At 41.4% G+C, this 23,738-nt stretch overlaps 1 protein-coding gene across 1 annotated transcript in view; it reads right to left on the bottom strand.

Annotated features, from left to right (window-relative positions):
* The window catches only part of SRD5A2 (steroid 5 alpha-reductase 2), a 31,036-nt gene extending 8,761 nt beyond the window's left edge, over window positions 1–22,275 (bottom strand). The window contains exons 1-2 of the mRNA XM_085300576.1: window positions 21,977–22,275; window positions 1,144–1,307 (exon numbers count right to left, since the gene is read on the bottom strand). Coding sequence (XP_085156702.1) covers window positions 1,144–1,307; window positions 21,977–22,260 — 448 coding nt within the window. The 5' untranslated portion in view covers window positions 22,261–22,275. The remainder of the gene's footprint in view (window positions 1–1,143; window positions 1,308–21,976) is intronic.
* Between the last annotated feature and the right edge of the window lie 1,463 nt (window positions 22,276–23,738).

Genomic DNA, 23,738 nt, shown 5'->3' with positions numbered 1-23,738 from the left:
GAAAGTAAGGAAAGAAAGATAGATGGTGTCTGCTAGGATGAAATGTAGAAAAAAGACTAAGTTCTGGTAAAACCTCACAATTCTAGTAGCAACAGAAAGTTGATAAGAGCCTGTAGAGGAGGAATACATTGCTAGCATCATCATTTGTTTAAAAATTATTTAATATTTCAAGTATTGCTTATACTGATTTTCTTTCTTCTTCTTCCTTTTTTTTTTCCACTGAATCTGTATTTCTATTTATCATGCAAATTGTGTGGTGGGGTGGGGTTTTTTGATGCTATGGGAGCTGTTATTAAACAATACCAGAGTTTTTTAAAATGTGATGCTATCTGAAAAGCCAGATCTTGGATCCACAGCAAGAAACAGCATACAGAAAGTTCCTTGGTGACTTCGTCCTTGTGACATCCAAAACATTTCCTCAGACTTCTATGTTAACCTTCATTTCTACACATGTATTTAAACATCATCCCTCTATGCAGGCACCATATGTGTAATGCTACCTTGCTGCTCTATCACAGTTATTCTCTCAGAGAGTTTACTGGGTCAAATTCAGCTAGGCTATTAAGCTACTGAATATAAAGGAGCTGTATTAACATACAACCTGACTGTGCGTGCTCTCTAATCTGCTCATGTGCCTTACACAAGAAAAAAAGAGCCCTTTGTTTCTAAAGTCTCATTTATGCTGGGGTTTTGCCCTTCTTTTCTCTGTCAGAATAGCTGCATCAAGTGCAAACCTCCGTGGTGGGGAAAGCAAGCCACAGCTTGCACTTGCACACAGCCACTGCTTGGTAGACATTGCTGGCCGAACAAGGGCAAATCTCTGTTCAGATGAGGCCTGAGATTGCATCTCCCGAGCCCAAAGCAGCAGGATGCTCTGGTGTGGTGTCAGTAAAACAAGGCTGGTGTTCTGAGACTGTGCTCTCATATCTTATGCTGTGTGCCTTCAAAGGTGGCTTCCCAGCAAAAAAGAAGAAAAAGAGGCATTGTACATTTGGTTATTTTATCTAGGCCAGCAGGCAGGTTTTATGCTGATTTCTATCACAGCTTGTTTGACTCACATGTTCAGTGAAGATTGGGACACAATTCAAAATGCTTACAAATTGCTTGGAGATTAGATCTTGGGAATCCTGCAGCTGTAATTACCTGATGTAAATCTGATGTCAGTGCACCAATCATTTGGATACTCAGCGCAGTAAATCAGGTAGTACCCCTGAAGGAAGCCATTATAGATACAGAATAACATGCCAAAGAAAAGCAATTGCAGTGGGAAAGGTCTGCCTCTAGTGAAGAAGGGGTAAATGAATGTCCTAAGGTAGATAAGAAAACAAAGTCAGACCAGAAAAACGTGTTAGCACATTAAACATGATAATACTGTATTTGCAATTTCTCTGTTTGAGGAAGAAAATCTTTAATAAAACATAAAATATTAAAAAGGTCAACAAAGATTAAAAAAATGGGAAGCAACTGTAACAAAATCAGACTATCCAACAACTAACGGGAATGTGAAATATTGCCGATACTCACATTTTACTGGTCCTTCTGGACTGAACACAGGGTGGGGAACTAGAAATCTCCATTCCATAGTCATCGTGGCCTTGAGAATATCTCTCTGCCTTGCTTGGCCCTTGTTGGTGAAATGAGGAACTGTTGCCCACAAGCAGCACTGTCGTATTAAAACCTTTGCTGCCCTTCACTGTAGTGCTGCAGAGGGCTGAGCAAAGGAGCGCACAGAGGTATACCAGCACCCTGGTGTTCACTGCAGTAGTGAGGGGCAGTGCCGACTGCAATATTGCACAGACCTGTCTCTGAGGGCCTTCGTGCCCCGTGGTGGACAGAGCCCACGGCTGTGCAGACAACCCTCTGGCTCACCGGTCACCTGAGATGTGTAGCCTGAGGCATAATCCCTTTTCCTGGCACATCATCTATGCTCTCCCTCTCCTCTCACAGACCTCCCCGCGCAGCCTCGACCCACAGCAGCTCTGCTCTGCTCTGCTCAGGCACTTCGATGACCAGCATTAACATTTGTAGGAGCTAATAAGTTGTGATTGTATAATTTTAATTTTCACTTATCTTCAGTTCAGATGAGCCTCTTGACACTGTGGGCAACCTCAGATCATCCTTGAGGGAGTGAATTGGAGACGTTATATTCATGAAATTTAAGTATTTTCTTACCTGGTCAGTTAAGTTCTTTATGTAGTAAAATCTAAAAACTTACTGTTCTTTCTTTTGCCCTCTTGGACTTTAAATTTTGCTTATCATTCTAGTATATGAGCACCTGATATGAGCAACTGATAGGTTATCCACACCCCAGATTGCCAATGTGAACTAAAGTAACCTTAGACATAAAACATAACACTATAAATTAGCTTAAATCTTATCGAGCGTGTTTAGAAGTGAGTAAGCTGTGTAGTGTACAAGCAACAACATGCTGATATATTCACTGCTTTCGAAATCAAGGTAAGTTAATCTTCTGGCAATTAAGACAGTGGTTGTGGCGCTGAAGTGTTAAATATTTCTAAATATATTGAAAGCTAAGAGGTACAGAAAATATTTTTCAGGCTGTGGTATCACATTTGTCATATTTACTATAGCACGGAAAGGCATGCTCTTTGGAATTATGTTACCAATTATCTTTTTGGCCCTTCAAGAACGTGATGCTGGAGTTGTTATAAGTAGGCGAGGTCAGCTTTAGCAGTCAGACCTTCTGGTCAAAATAATATTGACAAATTGGATACGAACAGCTATGAGAAGTGCAAATGCTTGCAAATGGAAACTCAGACTAAGCAAATTGTATAGAAGAGAGGAAAAGAGAGTTCAGAAGGGCAATTTGCACAGGAGGTTGGAGTGGGACTCACAGTGCTTCACCCTTTGTCAAAAACAGCGATGTTGGAGAATCTCTTAATTTTTATAGCTGATGTGAACAGATGTTTATGCCACCCAGATTCCACTATTTCTAGCATGTACTGGCATATCTCAGTTCCCAAGGAAGCTGATTGTTCCATGACGCTTCCTGATTCTGTTGTTGCAATATAAAAGTTATATGCCCTTGGGTGGTGGGTTGTCCAGAAGGCTTTACAGTAACAGAGGGCAAAAATGAGACACAGATCTATCTACTGTGGATGTAGTAGATGCAGGACAGATGGAAACTGCATGCAAAGTGTAAGGACAGTCCTGAGGGTACAAAAACTATTGTCAATGGATTTTGAAGAGGCAACTGAGAAAAGTGCGTACATTCAACAGGTTTAAATATTCCATACAAGAATCTATCTCTACTGAAATTATTTCCCAGAGTGCGAATCAAAAGAGGATTCAAGCCACTGTTTTAGAAGAACATATCAAAAATTGGCCTTCTGGAGTTAGATCGAAGACACATTTGATCTTTTTCTTTCATTACAGTACTGATGACTAATCCTTTTTTCCTTTATCATCTGTACTGGCCAAAGCTGCTGCATCTGACTAAAGCATTGCCAACAACTTCCTTTTAAATGGATGAATAATAAATTATTCATTTTAATTTCCATCATTTATTTTCCAGAAGAACAGATTTTGAAGAGAAAATTATAAGAAAATGCTCTTTGTCATTGACAGCTTGTCAAATTTCATCTTACAGATATTAGTCTAGTTCCCTTGAAACCACCAGTGACCCTCACCCAAACTGGAGGAAACTATAGATTTGTTCCGCTTTCCACAAAAGATGCCAATCTTTTTACAAATATTATCATAATCCACTAACGGTGGGCTCTCAGTCCTCCTCCAATAGCTTGTAAATTAGAGATATTTATGCAGCTGCTATGCTTTTTCCTTTCCAGAGCCCAAATACAGTAGTTCAGACAGTAGCAGCTTTTCAGTTCAGAGGCTGTAGGTGTTTCCAGTTCTCAATAGGTGGTTCATGCCTGGGACAACCAGTCAAGAGCTCAGGGCTGGCAGCTGGGGATGGGTGACACCTAGCTCCCTCCCACATATGCTCTGTATCAGCCAGTGGGACACCAACCTACTGTTGTGTCTGGCCACCTAGATCTCTTCCACCAAGCCCTCTCCAGGGGCTAACTGGGAAGAATGGGGGGCCAAGAATGTGAGATGTTGCAAAGGTGGGAGTCCTGGTCTGCATCACTGGCAAGGATGAACTCACATGCTGAACGGTGCCTTGGAAACATTTCTAAGCATTCAGGGCTCCATAAACTCCAGTTCCTTGCCCGTCCCACCAGCATGTAAAGATAGGACATCAAAAAAAGATGAGGAGCCCTGGCAACCCACAGGAGGGCTCTGAGCCCAGGCAGCCAGACCTCCAGGAGGGGGATGCTTCCAAAGCCCTTGCAGCCCACTTATGTATTGAGCTGACTCCATGGCCCGCTGGGGACACACATTGGAAAATCCTTCAGAGTAGTGAGTACGCGCGTAATGATGGCAGAATTCACCCAGTTGGCTGAGTTATGACCCTTCTAGTTCCTGCATCACTGGAACTGTGCAAAACCATCAGATAAATACAATCACTTGCTGGTCTAAGGCTCAGTTCTCTAAACTCCTCTTAAATCGTAATCCAGTGACTGTAGTGAGTACCAAAGGATTTTCTTTATATTTTGATCGGAGAGATTAACAGATCTAGCAAGGTTAGAATCAGCTCTCCCTTCAGAACCACATCCAAGACATCCTGCTTTCATGTTCCTCCAATGAGCTTTGGATAAACTTTCGGTCATTATATTTTAAGGAACAAGAAAGATGTATGTATTGCTGAAATGCTTACAATACAATTGTATAAAACAATGGTGAACCTGTAATGTCAGGTTCATTACTGATTATTCTGTCTAAAAAAAAGATTTGCTCAATCTATCCCTGTTAGGATAGACTCAGTCTATCCTTGGGCTGTTACATGATTCATCCAACATGGCACCTGTTTCTAAGGTCACTCCTTTCTGAGGGTCCCCTAGTAGCTCAGGTTCTGTGCTGCATAAAGACTTCTGGCAGGAGCAGACTCATCTTTTCTGGGAAAGGACACAAGCATGCATCTGATGAAGGGATGGGAAGACTGAGGAAATCCTGAGACAGATGGCACTATGCTCGGATTTAATAAGTTTTTGAGAAAAAGGGCAAAGGACAGCAGAAAGGCCGGGCAGCACTAGTTTAAAACAAAGCTGGCAGAAATGTAGGAGGGTTCAGAGATTAGAGGCAAAATGAGAAGAGGCCTGGAAGGGTCTTCTGTACTACACCACTAGGGCTGCGGAATTTGGACTTCGGAGATTATAAGAAGAGACATAATACAGATTAAAAAAAACAGGCAATATTAAAAACAATCTATTTGGGGAAGCTGAATAGCAGTGCCCAAGAGTTTTCATGAAACCGAAAGGAAGTAAGCTCAAATGCAATGAAAAAAATTATTTTTTTATGCAATACACAACACTGAAGTAAAGAGCTCAGCAGGATTAGAAGAAGAAGAAGAGGGATTACCACTGGTTACAGATACAGGCAAGTCCTTTAATAAAGAGGAGAAAAAGTCTAAGCATTTGGAATGCGCATTCATTCATATATTTCAGGGGATAAATCAAGTTCCAGTCAAGAGATGCAGAAGGCAGCCTCTCCTCTGGGTGACTGCCCACCATTTACTGTGCTTTCCTTTGAACGATCCATTATTGGTTTCTGCCAGAGACTGGATACTACGATGGACTTCTGCTCTAACCCTGTATGATAACTTTAGAATTTCATAATGCCGAACATCTCATCTAACAACACTGCACACAAACTGAGCAAGTTAAAAATGGCTGATTAAACTCCCTGGAAGAAATAAGCAGTTGCTTAACATTGGTGTTTGGGAGCAGACCTTCAGAATGATACTCGCTATTCCAGAAAGGCTGACATCTGAAAGGTGGTAGTGCTTGCAGAAGCCAACTGCATCTAACACTGACAGTCAAAGGGAATCTGCAATTGTGTTTGACTTTTGCCCATTGAATCTTTGCTGCTGGGTTAGAAAACATCAGTTGCTTACAACAACATTTGAATAAAGTGGGGTGATAGGAAAAATCTATAAATATTTGCAAAAACATGTACATCTGATGTGAATGACTAAAAATAAAACACTGCTTTTACATTGCTGTCGATCACTGCTGAAAAAAATAAGGATGCAGTTAACCTCAGATAAATTTAAGGAAACTGAGTAACATAATGCTGAATTCTAACACTGCAAATAGTCTTTCAGACAATCTAGTACTAGTCAATACTGCCTCATTGATTGTTACAAATTTTATGTATGTGATAGAATTAGCAAAGGAAGAAGTCCTTTTCACACTGCATATAAGTGTTAGTAGATTAATAGAGAAACTGAAAACAAGAAATGAAAGAAAAAGGTTGGGACCTAATAATGAGTATTTATTTTTAATCAGTAAATAACTATGTGGGCTTCGACTCCAAGAGAATTATTTTTGATCTTTTAAATTCATTACAATAGCAGAGAGGTTTCAAAAAGGTTTTCTAAGTCTATGTATAAATTAATCCCTTGCTCCCCTTGTTCTTCTTCCATTATTTCTGAAACTATCACTGAAAAAAATCTATTATCTCCCAGTGATTACCAGCATCTAGTCAGAACCAGCAAAGAAGAATTCTTCCTTTTACTGTTATAAGCACTGGAATCTTTTCTACTTACCTTAACAGGTATAGAAACAGGCCTTATACTTCAATTATTATGCATTTTCTAAACGGAAACCAAGAACAGAATTCTTGGGTTTGGTGCATTAACAACCCATATCAGCAAGTTACAATCAGTACACATTTATGTTTGCATATTTGTTCCTCAAATATTTTATTTTTTGAGTACAAACACCAAATAGGTTTTAAATCCCCTTAATTATGAAATATGATTTTATTTATGCTTGCTATTGGCTAACAACTGATGTCTTTTATTTCATTTGCAACACGGAAAGTAGATTTGGATGAAAGCTGAACTAAAAATTGGGAAAAATGGACTGAGTGCCTATAACTAAAAGAGAATAAAGAGCTTAGCAGCTGTTTAAAATCTTTCTCACCATTGCCTGTCAAACTGGATAAATTAATTGGAAGAACTGTGATCTGTTTTTCAAATATTTTGCTCTTTAATAACTAAAGATGGAAAAGTGAAGCTAATAAAGTAAAGTAATTATTGCCTGTGTACAGATTCCTGCTGGAATCAGTATCGTCTTGTCCAGATTACAGTTTGCCCACAGGCACTGCATATAGAAGGCTTGGAGCCCAGGATGTATAACCTGACAGTCTTCTTTTGTCTAAGAAGCCAGACTCATATCTGCAACAGCATCCTAATCTGTGAGAGCTATATGTCTACAGCAGCAGAAGGCAGGACTCATTTTATATTTAATTTAGGTAATCTTATTTTCCTAAAATAGGCTTGTTGACTGAAGGTATTGACACAAATTGGATATATTCTGGGGAAAAGAGGGCAGCAGCAGAAGACGTTCCGTGTCTTGACCTTAGTAAGACCTTAGTCAAACTTTTTACACTGTCTCACACGTCTATCTCATAAGTAACATAGGTATTCCTGATTTAGAGGATGCTATTTTAACTGGTTGCAAAATTGGTTGAAAAATTGTTTCAAGAGATAGTTAACAATAGTTCACTAACACACCAGAAGGATATTGTGAGTAAGATTCTGCAAAAGACTTCTCTCTCTGGTACTATTCATTTTTTCCATAAATGGCTTACATCTTGGAAAAAATGAGTATTCTTAATATGTTTGTGAATGGCATAGCTCTGGGAGATGTTGAGCAGATCATGAGTGGGAGCTAGAATTCACATTAATCTTGAAATCTTCGTTTCATAGTTTAAAACAGTAGATTTGATCCAATAAATACAATGGCAAAGTACTATACATGGGTATAGTATGGATGGATATGGGTATGGATATGGCACATTTTACAGATGTAAAGGACAAGCTGGAGACCAACCTAAAGTAATCTTTCCACTCTGCATAGTAGTAGTAAGCACTTAAATTACACTGTGTCTAGCTGAACTCTGCACCTCAAAAATATGGACGAAGTGAAAGCATTCCTGAGGAAATTAACAGCAGTGTAGGAAATGGGACCTATGAAAAAAGACTGAAAAACTTGGGATTGTTTAACCTAAGAGAAAAACAATGGATGACATTATAACAACTTACAACTATATAAAAAGTTGCTGCAAAGAAGAAAGGAATAAAACATTCTCCCTGTCTGCTGAGAACACAATAAGACATTATGGGCTGCTATATGGAAAATTTATCTTAAACAGAAGGAAAGGGCAGTGATGCACTGGCACAGATTGGCTGAAGGGCTGGGGGAATCTTTGTCACTGGCAATGCTTAAGGCTGACAAGCATCTGTCAGGAAATGCGTACATGTACTTGATTCTTAGACTAGTCTTTCTACATAGTCTTTCTACGTCTATGTAGTCTATCCTGCAGTTGCAATCCTGGGCAGTTGCAGACCAGGTCATTACAGCGTACAGGAACTCACAGAGGTCTCTTCTCTGCTCTCATTGATTTCATTCTTATAGGCCAAAGCACTGAGAAGAAAATTCAAGAACTGTATGTGGCCAAGAACTATCTGGAAGAGGAACTTGGAGCTGTCTTGGTGAGAGAAAGGCTTCAACAACAAACCAGGGTGCAGGAAAGAGATCTGGAACTTTACCTGGGAGGAAAGAAACTAGCATAGGGAAATTCTCTTAGTCTGCAAACTGAGCTCAATGCCAGGCCAGCTATCTACATTGAAACCCTGACTAAATTTGGTCCAGTTTTAGGCTTAGATGCAAGGTACAAGATAGGAGTAGGGTCAGCTTGACTAGTTGGACTGTGGTTCAGACAAATGTATGGATTCCACAGTGCCTCATGCTTGCCTCTGCTATGTGGTAGTATCTAAAGGGCAGCAGTTCTTAAAGATCGTGAGAATATTTGTTGTTTTATCTAAGCAATGGTGTGTCAAAGGCTTAGCCAGCCAAAGTGTACATTTCAGCAAGGTATCTCACTCTTTTCTTCTCCAGAAATAACCACTTGATATTTATGAAGACAGATAACTTTGTTCCTAATACTAAACTATGGGTGTCTGCCAAAAGCATAAAACATGCCAGAGTAACTTAACTAGACACTATCCTAGCACTTTGAAAAGCTCACTGCTCCACTGGAACAGAGAGTTCAAAGAGTTCACAGGGGCTCAGAGCATGAGCAGAACAAAACGACATATCTACTTGAAAAATAGTACAAATTCCAAGCATGTATAAATTTTTGCTCTTACAATGCACTTATCAGAGAGAGTGTAATTATTTTGTGTGAGTGGTCCACATGTGGTTGAGCAGTGACCAAAGAAAGCCAGATGTTTCATAAGCTATCCCTCTCCAAAGCTAAATCTTCATCAAAATGTATCATGCTGACATACACTAGACTTTATATCTCTTGAGAAAGTTCTTGGAGAGTTGTGAGATTGCTAATAGTCCTTACAACTGGCTTTTTTCACTCTAGTAATTCCCTTTGTCCTCTTTCATGTCTAAACTCACACTCTTTCTCCATTTCAATTCTCCTACCTTCACCACTTTGTCCTTTTTTTTTGTCTTTCCTTCTTCAGGAAAGACTCTCATCTCTTTTATAGCTCTTTATATACTTTTTATTCCATTTCAGACTTGTACCTCTTGCAGCACTACCACTGCACTTTGTCTTTCTCTCCTTCATTGGAGTGCTTTCACCTTTGTCCTTCTCTCTTTGCAATTATGGCTGTTTAATTTTCAGCAACAGGACTGCACCCTTCAGATTTCCAAGTAGGTCATTGTCCCCTCTGCAGCAACGTTTCTGAATCCTGTAGCTGAAAATGACTCATCAATTACACAGGATTAGTATGGTTTATATTCACCTATACATGGAACTGCATCGTGCTTCCTCTATTATTTAACCCTGAATTCCATTTTCTTTGCAGTCTCCATAGTTGCAGTTTTTGATAAACTATAAATTGTTTACATAGTTGGAAAATATAGCAGCATTGACCTGTACAGGTGACAAGGGAGAGCCTGGCCTTTCATCCCAGCAGCAAGGTTGTGCACCTCCGGGCCTTAGGGGAGATGCAGACCTCCCAGGTCTCCTCTCTCCTTGCCCTTACATCCCCATGCAATTAGTTTGTGTGAGGGAGAAAGGGGCTAAGCACTTGGCAGTGGTGAGTTCCCAGTGCCAGGCTCCAGCTGGGGAGTGTGTCGACTCCTGGGCACACGTTAGCCAGCCTGCTTCCTGCTCCCACTTACAGCCAACAAGCTCGCCACTGCCTTTTGGTCAGGCCAAACAACTGCCTCTGGCATGAGTGTCACAGAGAAAGAGCAATGCTTCAGGACTACAGAAACTCAGATTCAGACCCAAGGACACAAGCACATGAGGCGAGAGCCAGCTGTGAGAGTCTCACCCCCAGCACAAGTGACTTGACACATTTGGGTTGTTTATTCTGCTACATGAAGCAGTTTGAAATTGTAAGCTATGTGCTGCTGCTGCAAAAAAAAAATCGATTTGTGAGAAAACTGATGTCCTCATGTGGTTTCTTGCTAGCCTTGTTCTAGAGCTGCCCCATCAACAACAGTTCAAAGCCTTACCTCTGCTGATACTGCTTATATCTTTTACCATGCACTAGGATCACAGTAGAAGGATTTTTGAGTTCAGAAATGCTGCACTGAGTCATCTTCTTGCTTATTTGTTACTATGCTGTGAAATGCCCTAAGAAGCTGAAAGATTCAGCAAGTCAGCAGTTTAGGCCCACTGCACGTTGGGAAAGTCCTCTTCATAACCATAATGGCTAGAAACACTACATACAGTTTGAGCCTAATTCTTGCAAAGGAAATTTTCAAACCTTATTAATAGACTTGCTCCTTATGCATATCAAACAACATATCTAACTAAACAATTGCAACATTTAAAATTATTTTTCATCTCTGACAGTTTTGTACACTCAGCATAATTAAAACAAATGCCTTGGATTAGTCTTATTAAAAACATGATGTCTCAGTAAATTCCACTTCTCAGACCAAGCTCTGTCCTCAGTTAAGTCTATGTTTCAAACTAGTTCAAAAGTAGTAAGGATGAACAAGATTTTCAAAGGAAGACAAATTTGAAGGCCAAAATATATCACTATTGATATACCGGTAAGGAAAGTAAGCCAGTAAGGAACTTAGATTCTTGGGGCCCACACTGTATTTGAAGGCATGTGGATGAGTGTAATCATTTTTACTAGTAGTCTATGTAAATTTGAAATGGAAATCACTAACAAAAACATGAAACTCCAACCTGCACATCTAAAAATTACAGAATTTCAGCTCCATGCTGAAATATCTTAAACTTATGTTTGTACAGGCATGTGTTTCGGGTCTCGAGGTTTACTGAGTATGTTCAACTTGGTTGATTTGCCATACCCCCATTCACTCCCCAGTAATTTGCAGTATCTTGACACTATAGTTCAGAATCTCAGACACGTCCTTCTACCAGTAGTTTAATCCCATTAAATTCTATAGCTGGTACTCAAAAAGTTGTTTTATCTTTTAGAAGGGTAAATAATGTTAATATTAAAAAATATCATTTCTAAACCTTTAGGTGCACATTGTGAAGAACACTAGTTGAAATGTCTTACATTTGGAAAGGTAATAATCCAAATTCCTTCTGAAATGGTATGACCTCATGGAATCTGAGGCAGTACATACATATAAAGAGGAAGTAAATTTGAAATAGCCAGTTCACATCCTGAGTTTGTGGTTATAGAATCACAGAAGGGGTAAGGGACCTCTTTAGAAGGAACCTCTGGAGATCATCTAGTCCAACCTCCTTGCTCAAGCAGGGTCACCTAGAGCGTGTTAGACAGGGTTGCATCCAGGCGGGTTTTGAATATCTCCAGAGAAGGGGACTCCGCAACCTCTCTAGGCAACCAGTTACACTAAAAATGATGAGACGACTTAATATCCTACCTTTTTTCCTAAAGAAAAGAGCTACTCTGGGCTGATTCTGAGTCACAGTCATCTTTGCTCCCTCCCTATGCATATATTACATTAAAAATTCCGTAACATTGAAAGTTACTAAGTCAAACACTCAAAGCATAGAAAGTGTCAGTATTAAAGTGTTCCTTCTCTCGATTTACCCTGATACTGCCCTTACTCAACCTTCTTTTTCGCTCTTCCCATCTTCTATCCCTGACTGTAAGCCTCACTATTTTTCATTTCTCTGCATTCAAGACAGATTGTATTCTCCTAGCCTGTGCTGCCAGGACTCCCTCTGGGAGACCATTTCTTCTCTGTTGAGTACCCACTAGCCAGAAGTATAACTAGACTAAAAAGTTCAGCTCTGCCCCTCCAGTCCTGGCCTGGAGAATGCTTGGCTCACACATGTTGGTTCTGCTTATAGCCTCAGAGGAACCAGCACCTGCTCAGCGCGGGTGGACTCTTTAAAGATGTTAGCTGGCAAACTTTATGTCCCTGAACAAATACAAATGTGTTTTTCAGAAACAGCTCTGCCAAATTTAGATTGCTTTTCCTAGGAACAGCCAGAGACACATCCCTCCCCTTTAGTAACCTTAACCCAAGCCAAGTTTCAAAACATGAATGCTTTAATGTTTCTTTGTCTAAAAATGTTATAAAGAGAAGCAAACAAACACCAAGAACCCAATAGCATAATGCAAATCCAACTTTTTTTTTCCTCTCATTAGTTGTTTTCAGGAGTGGCGAAAGTTTTACAGATGCATATGTATTGTCCTGCCCCAGATGTGTGACAGGCAGTCACTGCAAGGTCTACTTACAACAACTTTCCAAAGGTATTTGCATGTGTAGCTCTACCAGGAGCCACATTAATGTGGCTAGACAGCTTTCAGTAGTCTAGCTAGCCTGGTCAGAGCTCTCTTTAGTTGTTCTGCCCCGTTCTAAACAGTGGCATGAAGGCCTAGCTTAAGGGGATTTGGCTTGCTAGCAAAGCAACCCAATCCATCTCTACCAGTATGAGAAAGCACCACAGATTCTCACTGTGTCCCAGGACCTGCTGCTCCTGCATAGTCCTGCATAGGAAGTGATCTGCTCTCTAACATCTCAGACACGCAAACAAATTTTCTCCAGCAGACAACACAACTCTTGGCAGACACCTTGATACAGTGACATTTTCTAACAACATTTCTGTGAGGTAGTATCCTAGCATGGGAAGTGTTGGATTAAGCTGTTGAAAACTAGCACAATTGTAAGCAAAACAGTGCCATATATGGCAAATGTTGATTGTAACTGTTGGTACTATATTACATGTTCATAAAGACAAGTTAAGAATGAGGAGGTCAAAAGTAACTTCCTTCAACTATGATCTTTTTATGATTGCTCTTGCTGGTCACATTTCAGTATACATTTATAGGACTGGTAAAGCTTTCTGCTGGTCCTTAGGTATCAAAACTGTAGGGAATGTGATTTTGAAACTGCAGTGCTAGAGAAAATTTTGCTGTTCTTAGACTGGTAACTGAATTCGGATCTGTAGAAAAATGCACACATTTTTCTTCCTATCAGTTGACTTTTCCCACCTTTCCATACAGAATATTTTAACCCCGTTTTAGTATTAGATTTTTTTTTAAGAGATCAGTTCAGTTTCACGGCTATTGTTGTATCTATGAGATGTTCCAAAATAATTACAATGTCACCTGAGTGTTCAGCAAAGACTAACATTGCTCCTTTCTTCAAACGAATGTGGATATACACGAGTTCCAGGAATTTCAATTATTTGACCAAAATCAGTAAGGATGACCTTACTGACTACTTTGTCTGCCATGTTTAGATCAACATCTAGAGGAAGAGAAGGCCACTTAAAGGTACGTGACTTAAGCGATCAACTTATTTATAGTCTGAAAGTATTTTTTCATCATAATTACTCTTAAGCAAAAATGACTTTAATTTTGAAGGCGATATCAAGCATATAGATTCAATAGATGGAGCACCTGGGATGGGCATATATTTATGGTTGTAATATCAGAAGGTTATTTTATAGACTTTTATTCTTATCTGATCTCCCCAAAACTGGGAACTGGCATACTATAAGCTTTTGAGTACACAAAGGGCCTTGTTAAAGAAGTTCAACTATAACTTTTGTTCAACTATATTTGGTGGCTTATTAAAAATAAATACTAGCTCTCCCCACAGAGGTTGTCTCTCTTGCAGTCTTAGGTAAGAAATGCAAAAAAACCTCAGATTTGTGGACCTTGGAAAGTCTACAACAAAATTTCTTGTTGAATGTATGAAATGAACCTTAACATCTCTTTCTTGCTTTTTATTTCCTACTTAAGAGAGCAGTGTTTAGCCATTAGGAAAGGAATATTAAAGGCACATGGTTACAAAACAACTAATTTATTTGTCTGGCAGAAGCAGTATTATTTTAAAGAAAAAACACTTACTAAGACTCCTGCATATTATTTAATCTTTTAGTGCTTTATAACTGCTGCTTTTCTAATATGGACAGCAGGAATCCAGTAACACGAATCCAGATCTTTATACTCTCATCAGTCTTGCCAAAGCTCTGTGGCATATGCAGTTCAGTGCATATGAATACAGTGCACAGAATACATCTTTCATTAAGACTTTAATCTCTCAGGACATAAAAAGTTACAATTTTCATGCCTGGCCCAGACCCCACATAGACAAGGTCAGACGGACCTGCCTGCAACTTGGTGGCAACCTTGCAGCCAGGATGTCAGGTCTCTGACCAGAAGTAGGGGCTGTGATTTGAACAGCTCTCCAGAGCGGGCTGGAACTGAGTGCTGATGAAACCTTAGTGTAGTTATCAATGATAGGTAAATAGGAGTGATAAACAGAGGTGTTTCAGAAAGAGCATGAATACTGCTTTAGCTAGATGAAACCCAAAAAACAAACAAACAAACAAACAAACAAACAAAAACCCTTCTGTGACCTGCTCTGCATGTACTGTGCTTTCCCTTCTTCTGGAGGACAGAAGAGACTTCTGGTATATGAAGCCTAGGCCAATGGACTGCAAGGCAACAAATAACCATCAGCTATGATACTGGAATCATAAACTGTAATACTGTATAGCACTTGAGAACTCCCTACGTAACCAGATTTGGGAATTATTGCCTTATGCGACACAATAGGAGTGGAATGGTCTGACAGGGAATGGACAGCAAAAGAATGGCACGCACTGAAGTCTATCTGGAGAGAAAACCTCTGGGATAACTATAAAACTATAAAGGATTGTGAAGTTGCCTGACAAATCTTCACTGTTAATGATACATCAGCACGAATAAATGGGCATCATATAGAAATATAATTTTAATAGACACTTTTTTTTTTTTTTTTTTTTTGAAAGGTGAAAGAAAACAGAAGTCTAAGTTACCTCTGTGGAAATTCTTCCTGTACAAAGGAGAAAAGAAAAACTATGTGGGTACACTTTGGGCTGGGCAACAACTACAGGTTTCTAAAACATTAGGCCATATTCCAGTAGAAACAGAATGTATAGACAGGACTATTTGTGCTCCTAGCTGGGAAGACAATCATCGAGTCTTCTATTATGAAGGCACAATTAGAAGTATATTTAATAATGCTAGAAGAGACTGCAAGGAAGCAAACTCATTACTAGCACTAGATAGGTGAACATATTAAACTTCTGTGACAAAGAATGCAAAGAGAAGATGTTTTTGTTGACTATTCATACATTCATTTGAAGAGCCTGGGTAAAAACAGCAATATTGTTGATAAGAATTGATAAAAAGAAATGAGAAATGGTCGGCATTACTAAAACTCATGGGGAGGAGTTGCAAAAAGTTAAACTGATTTATTGAGGAGCTTGGAATAACACATAAAAGAGGTAAGGTAAATGGCTAGCCAATATTATGGATGTCACTACCAAATTTAGAGTTACTGATAGGTCTAAATATCACAAGACACTATGTAAATGTATTCCTCTAAAGCCAGTGAAGCCCAAAGAGGAGTTTGGCTAGGGTCTATTGCAAAACACTGAAGTGAAACAAATCAGAAAATAAGATTAGTTACTTGTCAGATACCTGTGTTTTGTATGTTGGGAGATGAATGATGATAGGAGACAGAGGTTTCATAAGACCACTACTGAATATTTCTTTAGTTCTTGACACTCAATGATAATGACTTTCTAAGACCAAAGGATGAAATAACTATTCTGATGGAGAAAATTAATTTCTGGTTTGGAAGCTGATGTTTATTATATAGTCTGATTATATTCTGGATTAGCAAGGAGAGTCACACTTAGCAATCCATAATTCAAATTTAATCTAATCTCTATTTATCTATTTGGTGTTTCAAAAAACATAGTTAAAACCCACAGGAGCAAATATAAAATACCTTTAAAAATTATGAGCAAAATTAACTTATAAATGATTTATTCATTCAAGGCTTACATCCATCTGCATTTCTCTGGAGGCCTCAGTTGCTCTTCGTCCTGATCACAAATAGGTGCACCTTTATAAGAAAATAACCAGTGTTTAGGTAAATGCTGCACCTGCTAGACCAACCATGGAGTACAGATAGGCTTTGAAAGGGAGGACAGAAGCCACACTAGGCAGAGTTGGCAATAAGGAGCATCATTTTTTTTCTCCTCCTCAACTCAGTTTTGGAGGGAAGGAAACTAGACAGAGAGGTGTATAAAATGAAAACTGCACATGGGATATTGTTTTCAAATGTTCCTGGTTTCCCATTCTTTTGCCATAAAAATTTGTTTTTCCTGATTTTTTTAGGAATATCTCAATTTGTAGAAAATTAAGTACAGGCATGCCAGATGGGTCACCTGCAACTGAAGGGGTTTTAGGGGAATCCAGCTGCTTAATGTCTGTCTGATTTACTTAAATGTTCCTCAAAATGAAAACAGTAAGTTTAAAGATTATTTTTATGCTAACAGAGTAAAAGGTTACACTCTTGACTACAAAATTAGAAATAAAGTTGCAAGAGAATAAAATATAATTCTAGATGGTATTTGAAACTGAAATGCCTCTGTAGATTGCTGGTGCCTCCGCTATTGTGGGAAAGACAGGGGGACCAAATGCAGCACTTTCTTTTACTTCAGTATCTCCAGGATTAGTTTTTCCATTGTAGCTCACTCAGACAAGACTTTATTCTCACCACTGTTCAAGGTGGCATCTCTTCTGCTCCCTCATCCATCTGTCTTTCTCAATTCTTGCCTGGTTCTGGTTCTAACAGGAATGTAGCATTAGGGTTTATATGAAATTCAGCTGTGATGTCTTTCTCTCATCCAATATTTTGTTCTTCTCCTTTGTTTCTTAAAGTTGAACTTCAAAATGGGAATGCAGCAAACTATCTCCCCCCTGCTACTTGAGGGCTTCAGTTGGCATTCTCACTGTACTCCTTTACCAGTATAGCTCTTCTAGCAGGAAGGATTGTATTACAAGCCACATTTTGAACCAAAATAATTTATAAACTATTTCTCACAAGAAGAATTCCTTTACACACATCTTATGCCACTCATCATTTTCAGCTCATGGCCAGCTTTTCATAGAGATTGTATATACAGATGGTAGACTTGGCATTAAGTGCTTCTCTCAGTTTCTTCCCCCTTCCCTCTGCCTCTCCATCTCATTGGTTTTGGATGCCTTACCATTGCACTTGTCCTGACCTTCATGAAAGTGAAGAAGCTATGGCTTACCTAAAACAGATGTAAGAAGCTCAGATTTTTATGGGATATTTGTCTTAGCACCACAGGGCATTTGGATTTTATTAAATACGCACCATGCTGCAGTAATAAAGAACACATTTGAAAGACGAAGAGCTGGCTAATGTAAGGATGACAGACAAAGAGTCAGGGCATGGGATTTGGAATTCCTCCCTTCTACTCCCTCCTTAGCAAAAGCAGCAGCAAAAACAGTCTGCCTTTAACCCTTCCTCAAAGCCACAGGGAGCGCACCATCTTGTGCTTGCCACATGGAGAGAGACTGCTGCCTAGTGGTAGCAGAGCAGGACGAAGCATGCGCTGCTGTTACGGTTCACCACAGGCAGCTAGGCTGCTGCTCCTGGGTCAAGGGGTGAAGCAGGCAAGACTTGGATCTTGCCCAAGGATGCAAGTCCCTCTTGCATCCTCTGGGAGAGAAAGTCCCAGAAGATTAGATAGTGCAAGCAGAGGGATTAGCTCTTCGGCCAGCAATCCCTGCTCAGGTGGAGATCTCCTGCTTCCTTCTGCAGTGGGCTGGACAGGAGTACTCGGCATGCCAGACCTGGCTTGCTGGGCTCTTGGCAAACAGAGAGATCCTACAGAGTCCTTGTCAAAGAGGACTCATCAGCATTAGCCCACAGAGTTTCCAGCAGAGGATTGCAGTGGTCCTTACAACTCTCCTCAGCGTATTCCTCAATGATCTGACAATAAACGTAAAATCACCACTGATAAATCAGCAGATGGCACACGTTCTAGATGAGGGCAGAGACATTCATGTGGGTAGGACAGCCTTACTGAGTGCTAGGCCCTTTTGGAAAAATTACTTTCAAATCAAACAAATGCAGCCCATATAACTACAAGCCATGCCCAAAGAGTGATAGGTTGTAACCTTGGAAAGCAGTGATGCCAGGGTGGGACTCAGAGCAACCTGGAAACTCACAGGGGTTGTTGGTGTGTCTCCAAGGCAAAAAGCACCATTTTGATCTGCAAGCATGGGAACAGCACATGGGAATGGGAAACTGATGTTGTCTCTAGATATTCTACTACAACTCTGATACAGTAATCTACATCCAATACTGATGTGTTTATTTGCTAAAAGGATGTAGGAAAAGAGGGGAGGAAAAAAGCTACAGAAATTATTTGAGGGTTGACAGAAAAAATATTTTTCAGTGAGGCTTCAGCTGCAGTTCAGTGACATAAGTCTGTTTAAGGATGCCTCAGATCAAATAAAAAATGTTGAAGCTACATGACACCACGTGCAAAAGCAGGACAAAGTCATTTTGCAGGTTTAAACCTGTTCCTAAATTTATGAAAAGGTAATTTTATCCTGACAGACTTCATGCTGGATGAAGTATCAGATGTCTGCACCACTATAATTCTATGTCAGATCAGCTCATGTCTGTTCCCATGTAGCTAGCATAAAGCTGCCAGAAAAACATAAATCCAGCATAAACACCATATCGTATGCAGTAGCTAATTAATCAGAAATATGATCATGTGCTCCTGTATTATCTGGATCACACTGGTGCAGATGGAGGTCCTGACAGCTCTGTAACAAGCAGATTGAAAGATGATCTGATTACTGTGTAAGTGACATCATGGTAAAAAAATACTGAAGGATACTATGGGGTGCTTTAAATTAGCACAGAGAAATAGCAAGCACCTTTGGGAGGAAATTGAGACTAGTCAAATTCAAGCAAGAAATTTTAAACATGTTATTTAAGTAACAGTGAAGTAAATTACTACAAGAGTAAATTACCAAAGAAAACAGTGGATTCTCCATAGAAAATGGTGTATTCTCCATCTTCTGGAGTCCTCAGGTCAAAACTTTAATATAAATTCTGAAATACATACTTTATCCAAACATAAACTTACGGGGCAGCATAGCTGTTCATAATACACAGGCAGTACTCCTTCCATGCCTACATCTAATCAAAACTTCTCTTCTATTTGCATGTTTGGTGTAAGAGGTGTGACACAATTAGGAATGACAAAAGCTTCCCTGCGGAAAGACAGCACTAAATTTTTCAAGATTGCATGAAGTAACTTTTCTCTGTACCAAACAGGATATTTTCATAGAAACATAAAGGAATGCTTAAATACAGATGTCAGAGATGATCAGCAGTAGAAGTAGGAGCAGATTAATAAAAACATATGCAGAAGAGGTACAGCTTTATTCACTTCAAACTTCAAATTCAAAGAGAAAAAGTGCAGTAGGCTACACTCATTAAGTAAATGTAGTTTTATTATCAATGAATTGTACATTTTACTCATTATACTTGCAGTCAAGTATAATCATGAAAGTATTTAAAAACTGTTGTTCGGTTATTTCTATTAAAGGTCTTTGTGTCTGATAAGAAATTAGAAAATATCAAGATACACTTTAGTTGTTATTTCAAAATGCTGAACATCCTTTCAAATACCATATGTCAACTGGCTAGCGAATGAAATGAGGAAAACCTCCTCATTTGTTCTTTTTGTTTCTCTTTTACCTAATTGTATAGCACTATTTTAATGTAATATTTCAAATATGATTTAAAATGGCTTGTATGAGAAAAGGCTACACACTACAAAAATAATCCTGGAGTAACAGACTGTATTAGGAAAAAAAAAAGTCTGTTACCTAGACTTGGTTAAAATGAGGACTTTTCAGAAGGGAGACAGAATATTTCAGTCAGACATGAAGAATCCTCCACTATTTAAGAAAATGTTTGAAAACACAGTGCTTCTGTGTAAGTCTAGCAGTAACATTGGAAAAGAACCACTGCGTCAACAGATGTAAGTATACAGAGTAGAGTAACATTTCTTTCAGTTATCTAATTGTGGCCATCAATTTCTGTGTTTCTGAAACTATCAGGAATCTTTGAGAATAAGAAAATGAATTAAACTAAATTTAGTATGACTGCATATAATTAACATACCTGGCTAAGTGGGGGCTAAATTAACATATTCGTAACATGATTATGTTTTAGCACTTGAAGCTATTCTCCTGTTTTGAATGTACCTACAACAACCCAGAGTTTCTACCCCTAAACTGTCTCCCTAACTCCAGAGACACTATAGCTGGATTTCCAATATATTGATTTTGGCTGATTTACAGGTAATCATTATTGATGAATTCTTATATCCACGTTTTATATTTCTGGCAAAGCAAATAAACATAGAAATACGAATTGTGGTGAAAGCGGCAAACCAGCTCAGAAATAAAGTTTTGCTTCAGAAGTTAGCTCTTTACTACATTATGATGTAACACAGCCATGTGCATATACCATTTGTGAAAAATCAGTTTTTTTCATTAAAACATAATCAAAAAAAAATCAAACTCCTTATGAGAGTACTCCATGGAAAATGGAAGTGACATAGAAGATAAAACACACACAGCTAAATTCCTGTGATATACTCCAGGCACTTCAGAACCAAGTCGCATTGACTGCAGACCTTACTCTTTCTTGGAGCTCCTGATGAGTAAATATAGAATTAATTGCAGAGACAAAACACTGTAGCGTTCACTGACATCTGATACAGTAGAATTTCTGAATATAAAGATCTTATGGACCCAGAGAAACCGCTACATAGGTAGTAGAGTGGTAATAACAAATTGAGTATAAGGAACCAACTTTTTTGTTGTGATATAGAAAGCCTGCAGTTACTCAATTTTTTCATATGCTGACTTCACACTAGTATGTCTCATTCAGTACTTGCTCTCTTACTGCAGCCGTGCTGTACTGCTTTTGCGTTCGGGCTGTGCTCACTCGCATTCCCACATCTTGGACTGGCAGTGGGTGCTGCTCCCTGCACTGCGTGTGCATTGCGTTCTCCTTCCTGTACTTTGCACGTGTCTTGACATAACAGTTGGATTAATTTCATCCCCTTTCTCCAGCTTCTTGTTTTTGAGTTTTTTAACCAAACATCTAAAGCATACATCATCTCTCCCAGCTTAAAGTATCCTAGTGCCACCTGCTCCTTCCTGCGGCTGTTGGGATGGGGGAGAGAAGCCGACCCATCTGCGTGGGGAGCAAAGCGACCTCCGTCCCACAACACACACACACACACACCGTTTTGCGCACACACACACACAAACACACACGCACACACACTGTTTTCCAGCGTTAAAAGAGCCGGATCTCGCAGGGAAGGGCGCGATGCTGCCCCGGCCCCGCCGCCCGTCCCGCGCGGGCTGCTCGCGCTCCCAGAGCCTCGCTTGATGCCCCTATTTCTCCTCGCTTTTTCAGGACGGGGCGGACGGGGGGCTGCAGCTCTCCGCGGCGGCGCCCGGCCCCTGCCCGCCGCCGGCCCCCGAGCGCTGCCCGCCCGCCCCGCGGGAGGGGGCCGCCCGGCGCGGCGGCGGTACCTGTAGAAGTAGTGCCAGCAGAAGAGGCAGCAGAGGAGGCGGCAGCCCAGCGGCTCGAGGCGGGGCGGGCTGCGCAGCGCCAGCAGCAGCGCGGGCACCAGGAAGGAGGGCAGCTCCTGCAGGAACCAGGCGCAGCGCGCCGGCAGCCGGCCCCGCGCCCGGCACAGCCGTTCCTCGTGCTTCCCATAGCGGGACGGCACCCGCAGGTACAGCGAGAGCTGCAGCAGCGCCAGGGCGCCCAGCAGCGAGCTCAGGGCCAGCACCAGGCTCGGGAAGCACTGCATACTCGGGGGCGGCGGGCAGCGCGGGGCACCCAGGCGAACAGCCCTCGGCCAGCGCTGGCCGCGGCCTTATTAGAGCGAGCCGCGGCGGTCACCCCGCCCCGCCGCGCTGCCTCCCATCGCCCGGGCTCGTCAGAAGGGCGCAGCCCCTCTCGCCGGCGCCCCAGCCCGCCCTGAGGGGAGCTGCCCCCCTCGGGGGGCTCGCTCTGCCCCCCTCCGCCCGCCCCTGCAGCCGGCCCCTCGGTCGCGTCCCGCGGTGCCGCCGGGAGCGGCCCCCCGCACGGCGTGTGGGGCCTCGCGCCGCGAGCAACGGCTGCGAGGGCGGCCGTTGGCGGCCGTTGGCGGCCGGCGCGAGGGCGGTCGCTGAGGGGGCGCGAGGCTCCGCGCCGCCCGCGAGGGCGCTTCGGCGGTGAAGGCGCCTGGACAGCGGGCTCCTGTGTGCAGACGCCCTGTGCGACCCCCAGCAAGAAGAAATTGCTCAGTAAAGCGGGAAGTGGATGTTTCCTTCCCTCTGCCCCACGGACGTGTTGCGAGGAGTCACTCATTGCAGGCTGACAGGCGCCCACCTGTTCGTGTCTCCGTGCTGGCAGCATCTTCTGGCCGCAGATCGCTGCGTGACTTCGGGGTCACCGGGCACAGGGTGGTTTGCAGGCCATGTAATGATAACTCAGCCTGCCACCCTAAATGCCACATTGTGGCTGGCTGATAATCTCTGATCAGTCTTGACGGAGCAGCCGTCTGATCGTAGGAAGTACTACTCCTTTCTTTCACAGATAGAGATTAGGGGCAGAGAGATGGTAAAGGGCAGATAAAAGTGAAAGGATCTTCATGCCATGGTAGGACTAGGGAAACCTAGTGCAAAACCTGTGTCTCCAGCTCATATTTGGCATAAAAAAGACATGTTCAAACTTTGTAAGTGCCCCAAGTTTAGGTCCTAACACACCTAAAGCTTTGCTTTCGGGTGTGCTCAGAACCCTTCATTCTCAACAACACTGTGGTGGTGCGCTCCTCCTCCCTCCTCCCCAACCTGATGTGCTCTCTTCCCTACTTTCCCATTCCCCCTCCCCACCCACACACACAGAGGTCTTCAACAGCACATAGGCAGGGGCTAGTTGAGCATGCACCAACTGAAATCCATCTAGTATGGGGTTAGGTTTAGCTTGATTGGTTAGAGTGTCACGCTAATAATGCTAAGGTTGTGGGTTCGATCCCCATATGGGCTACTCATTTGAGGGTTGGACTAGATGATCTCCAGAGGTCCCTTCCAACCTTACCAATTCTGTGATTCTATGGTATAACTAAGAGTCAACCATCTTATCCCATAAATAGGGGGCAGCCCAGAGCCCACTGAGTTCTCCTGCACAGCAGTGGGCAGAACTGCAGAATCCCCTTTTGACTAGGGACACCTCTCAGGGTTACTCCTCAAGGCTGAGAGATTCCTTACCCATGACAGATCCTTGATAATATGGCTAATAGCATGC

This window comes from Rhea americana, unplaced genomic scaffold (assembly GCF_003343005.1).
Source record: "Rhea americana isolate MKP2758 unplaced genomic scaffold, rheAme1 scaffold_166, whole genome shotgun sequence".
NCBI lineage: Eukaryota > Metazoa > Chordata > Aves > Rheiformes > Rheidae > Rhea > Rhea americana.
This window is presented reverse-complemented; position numbering and strand designations above follow the sequence as displayed.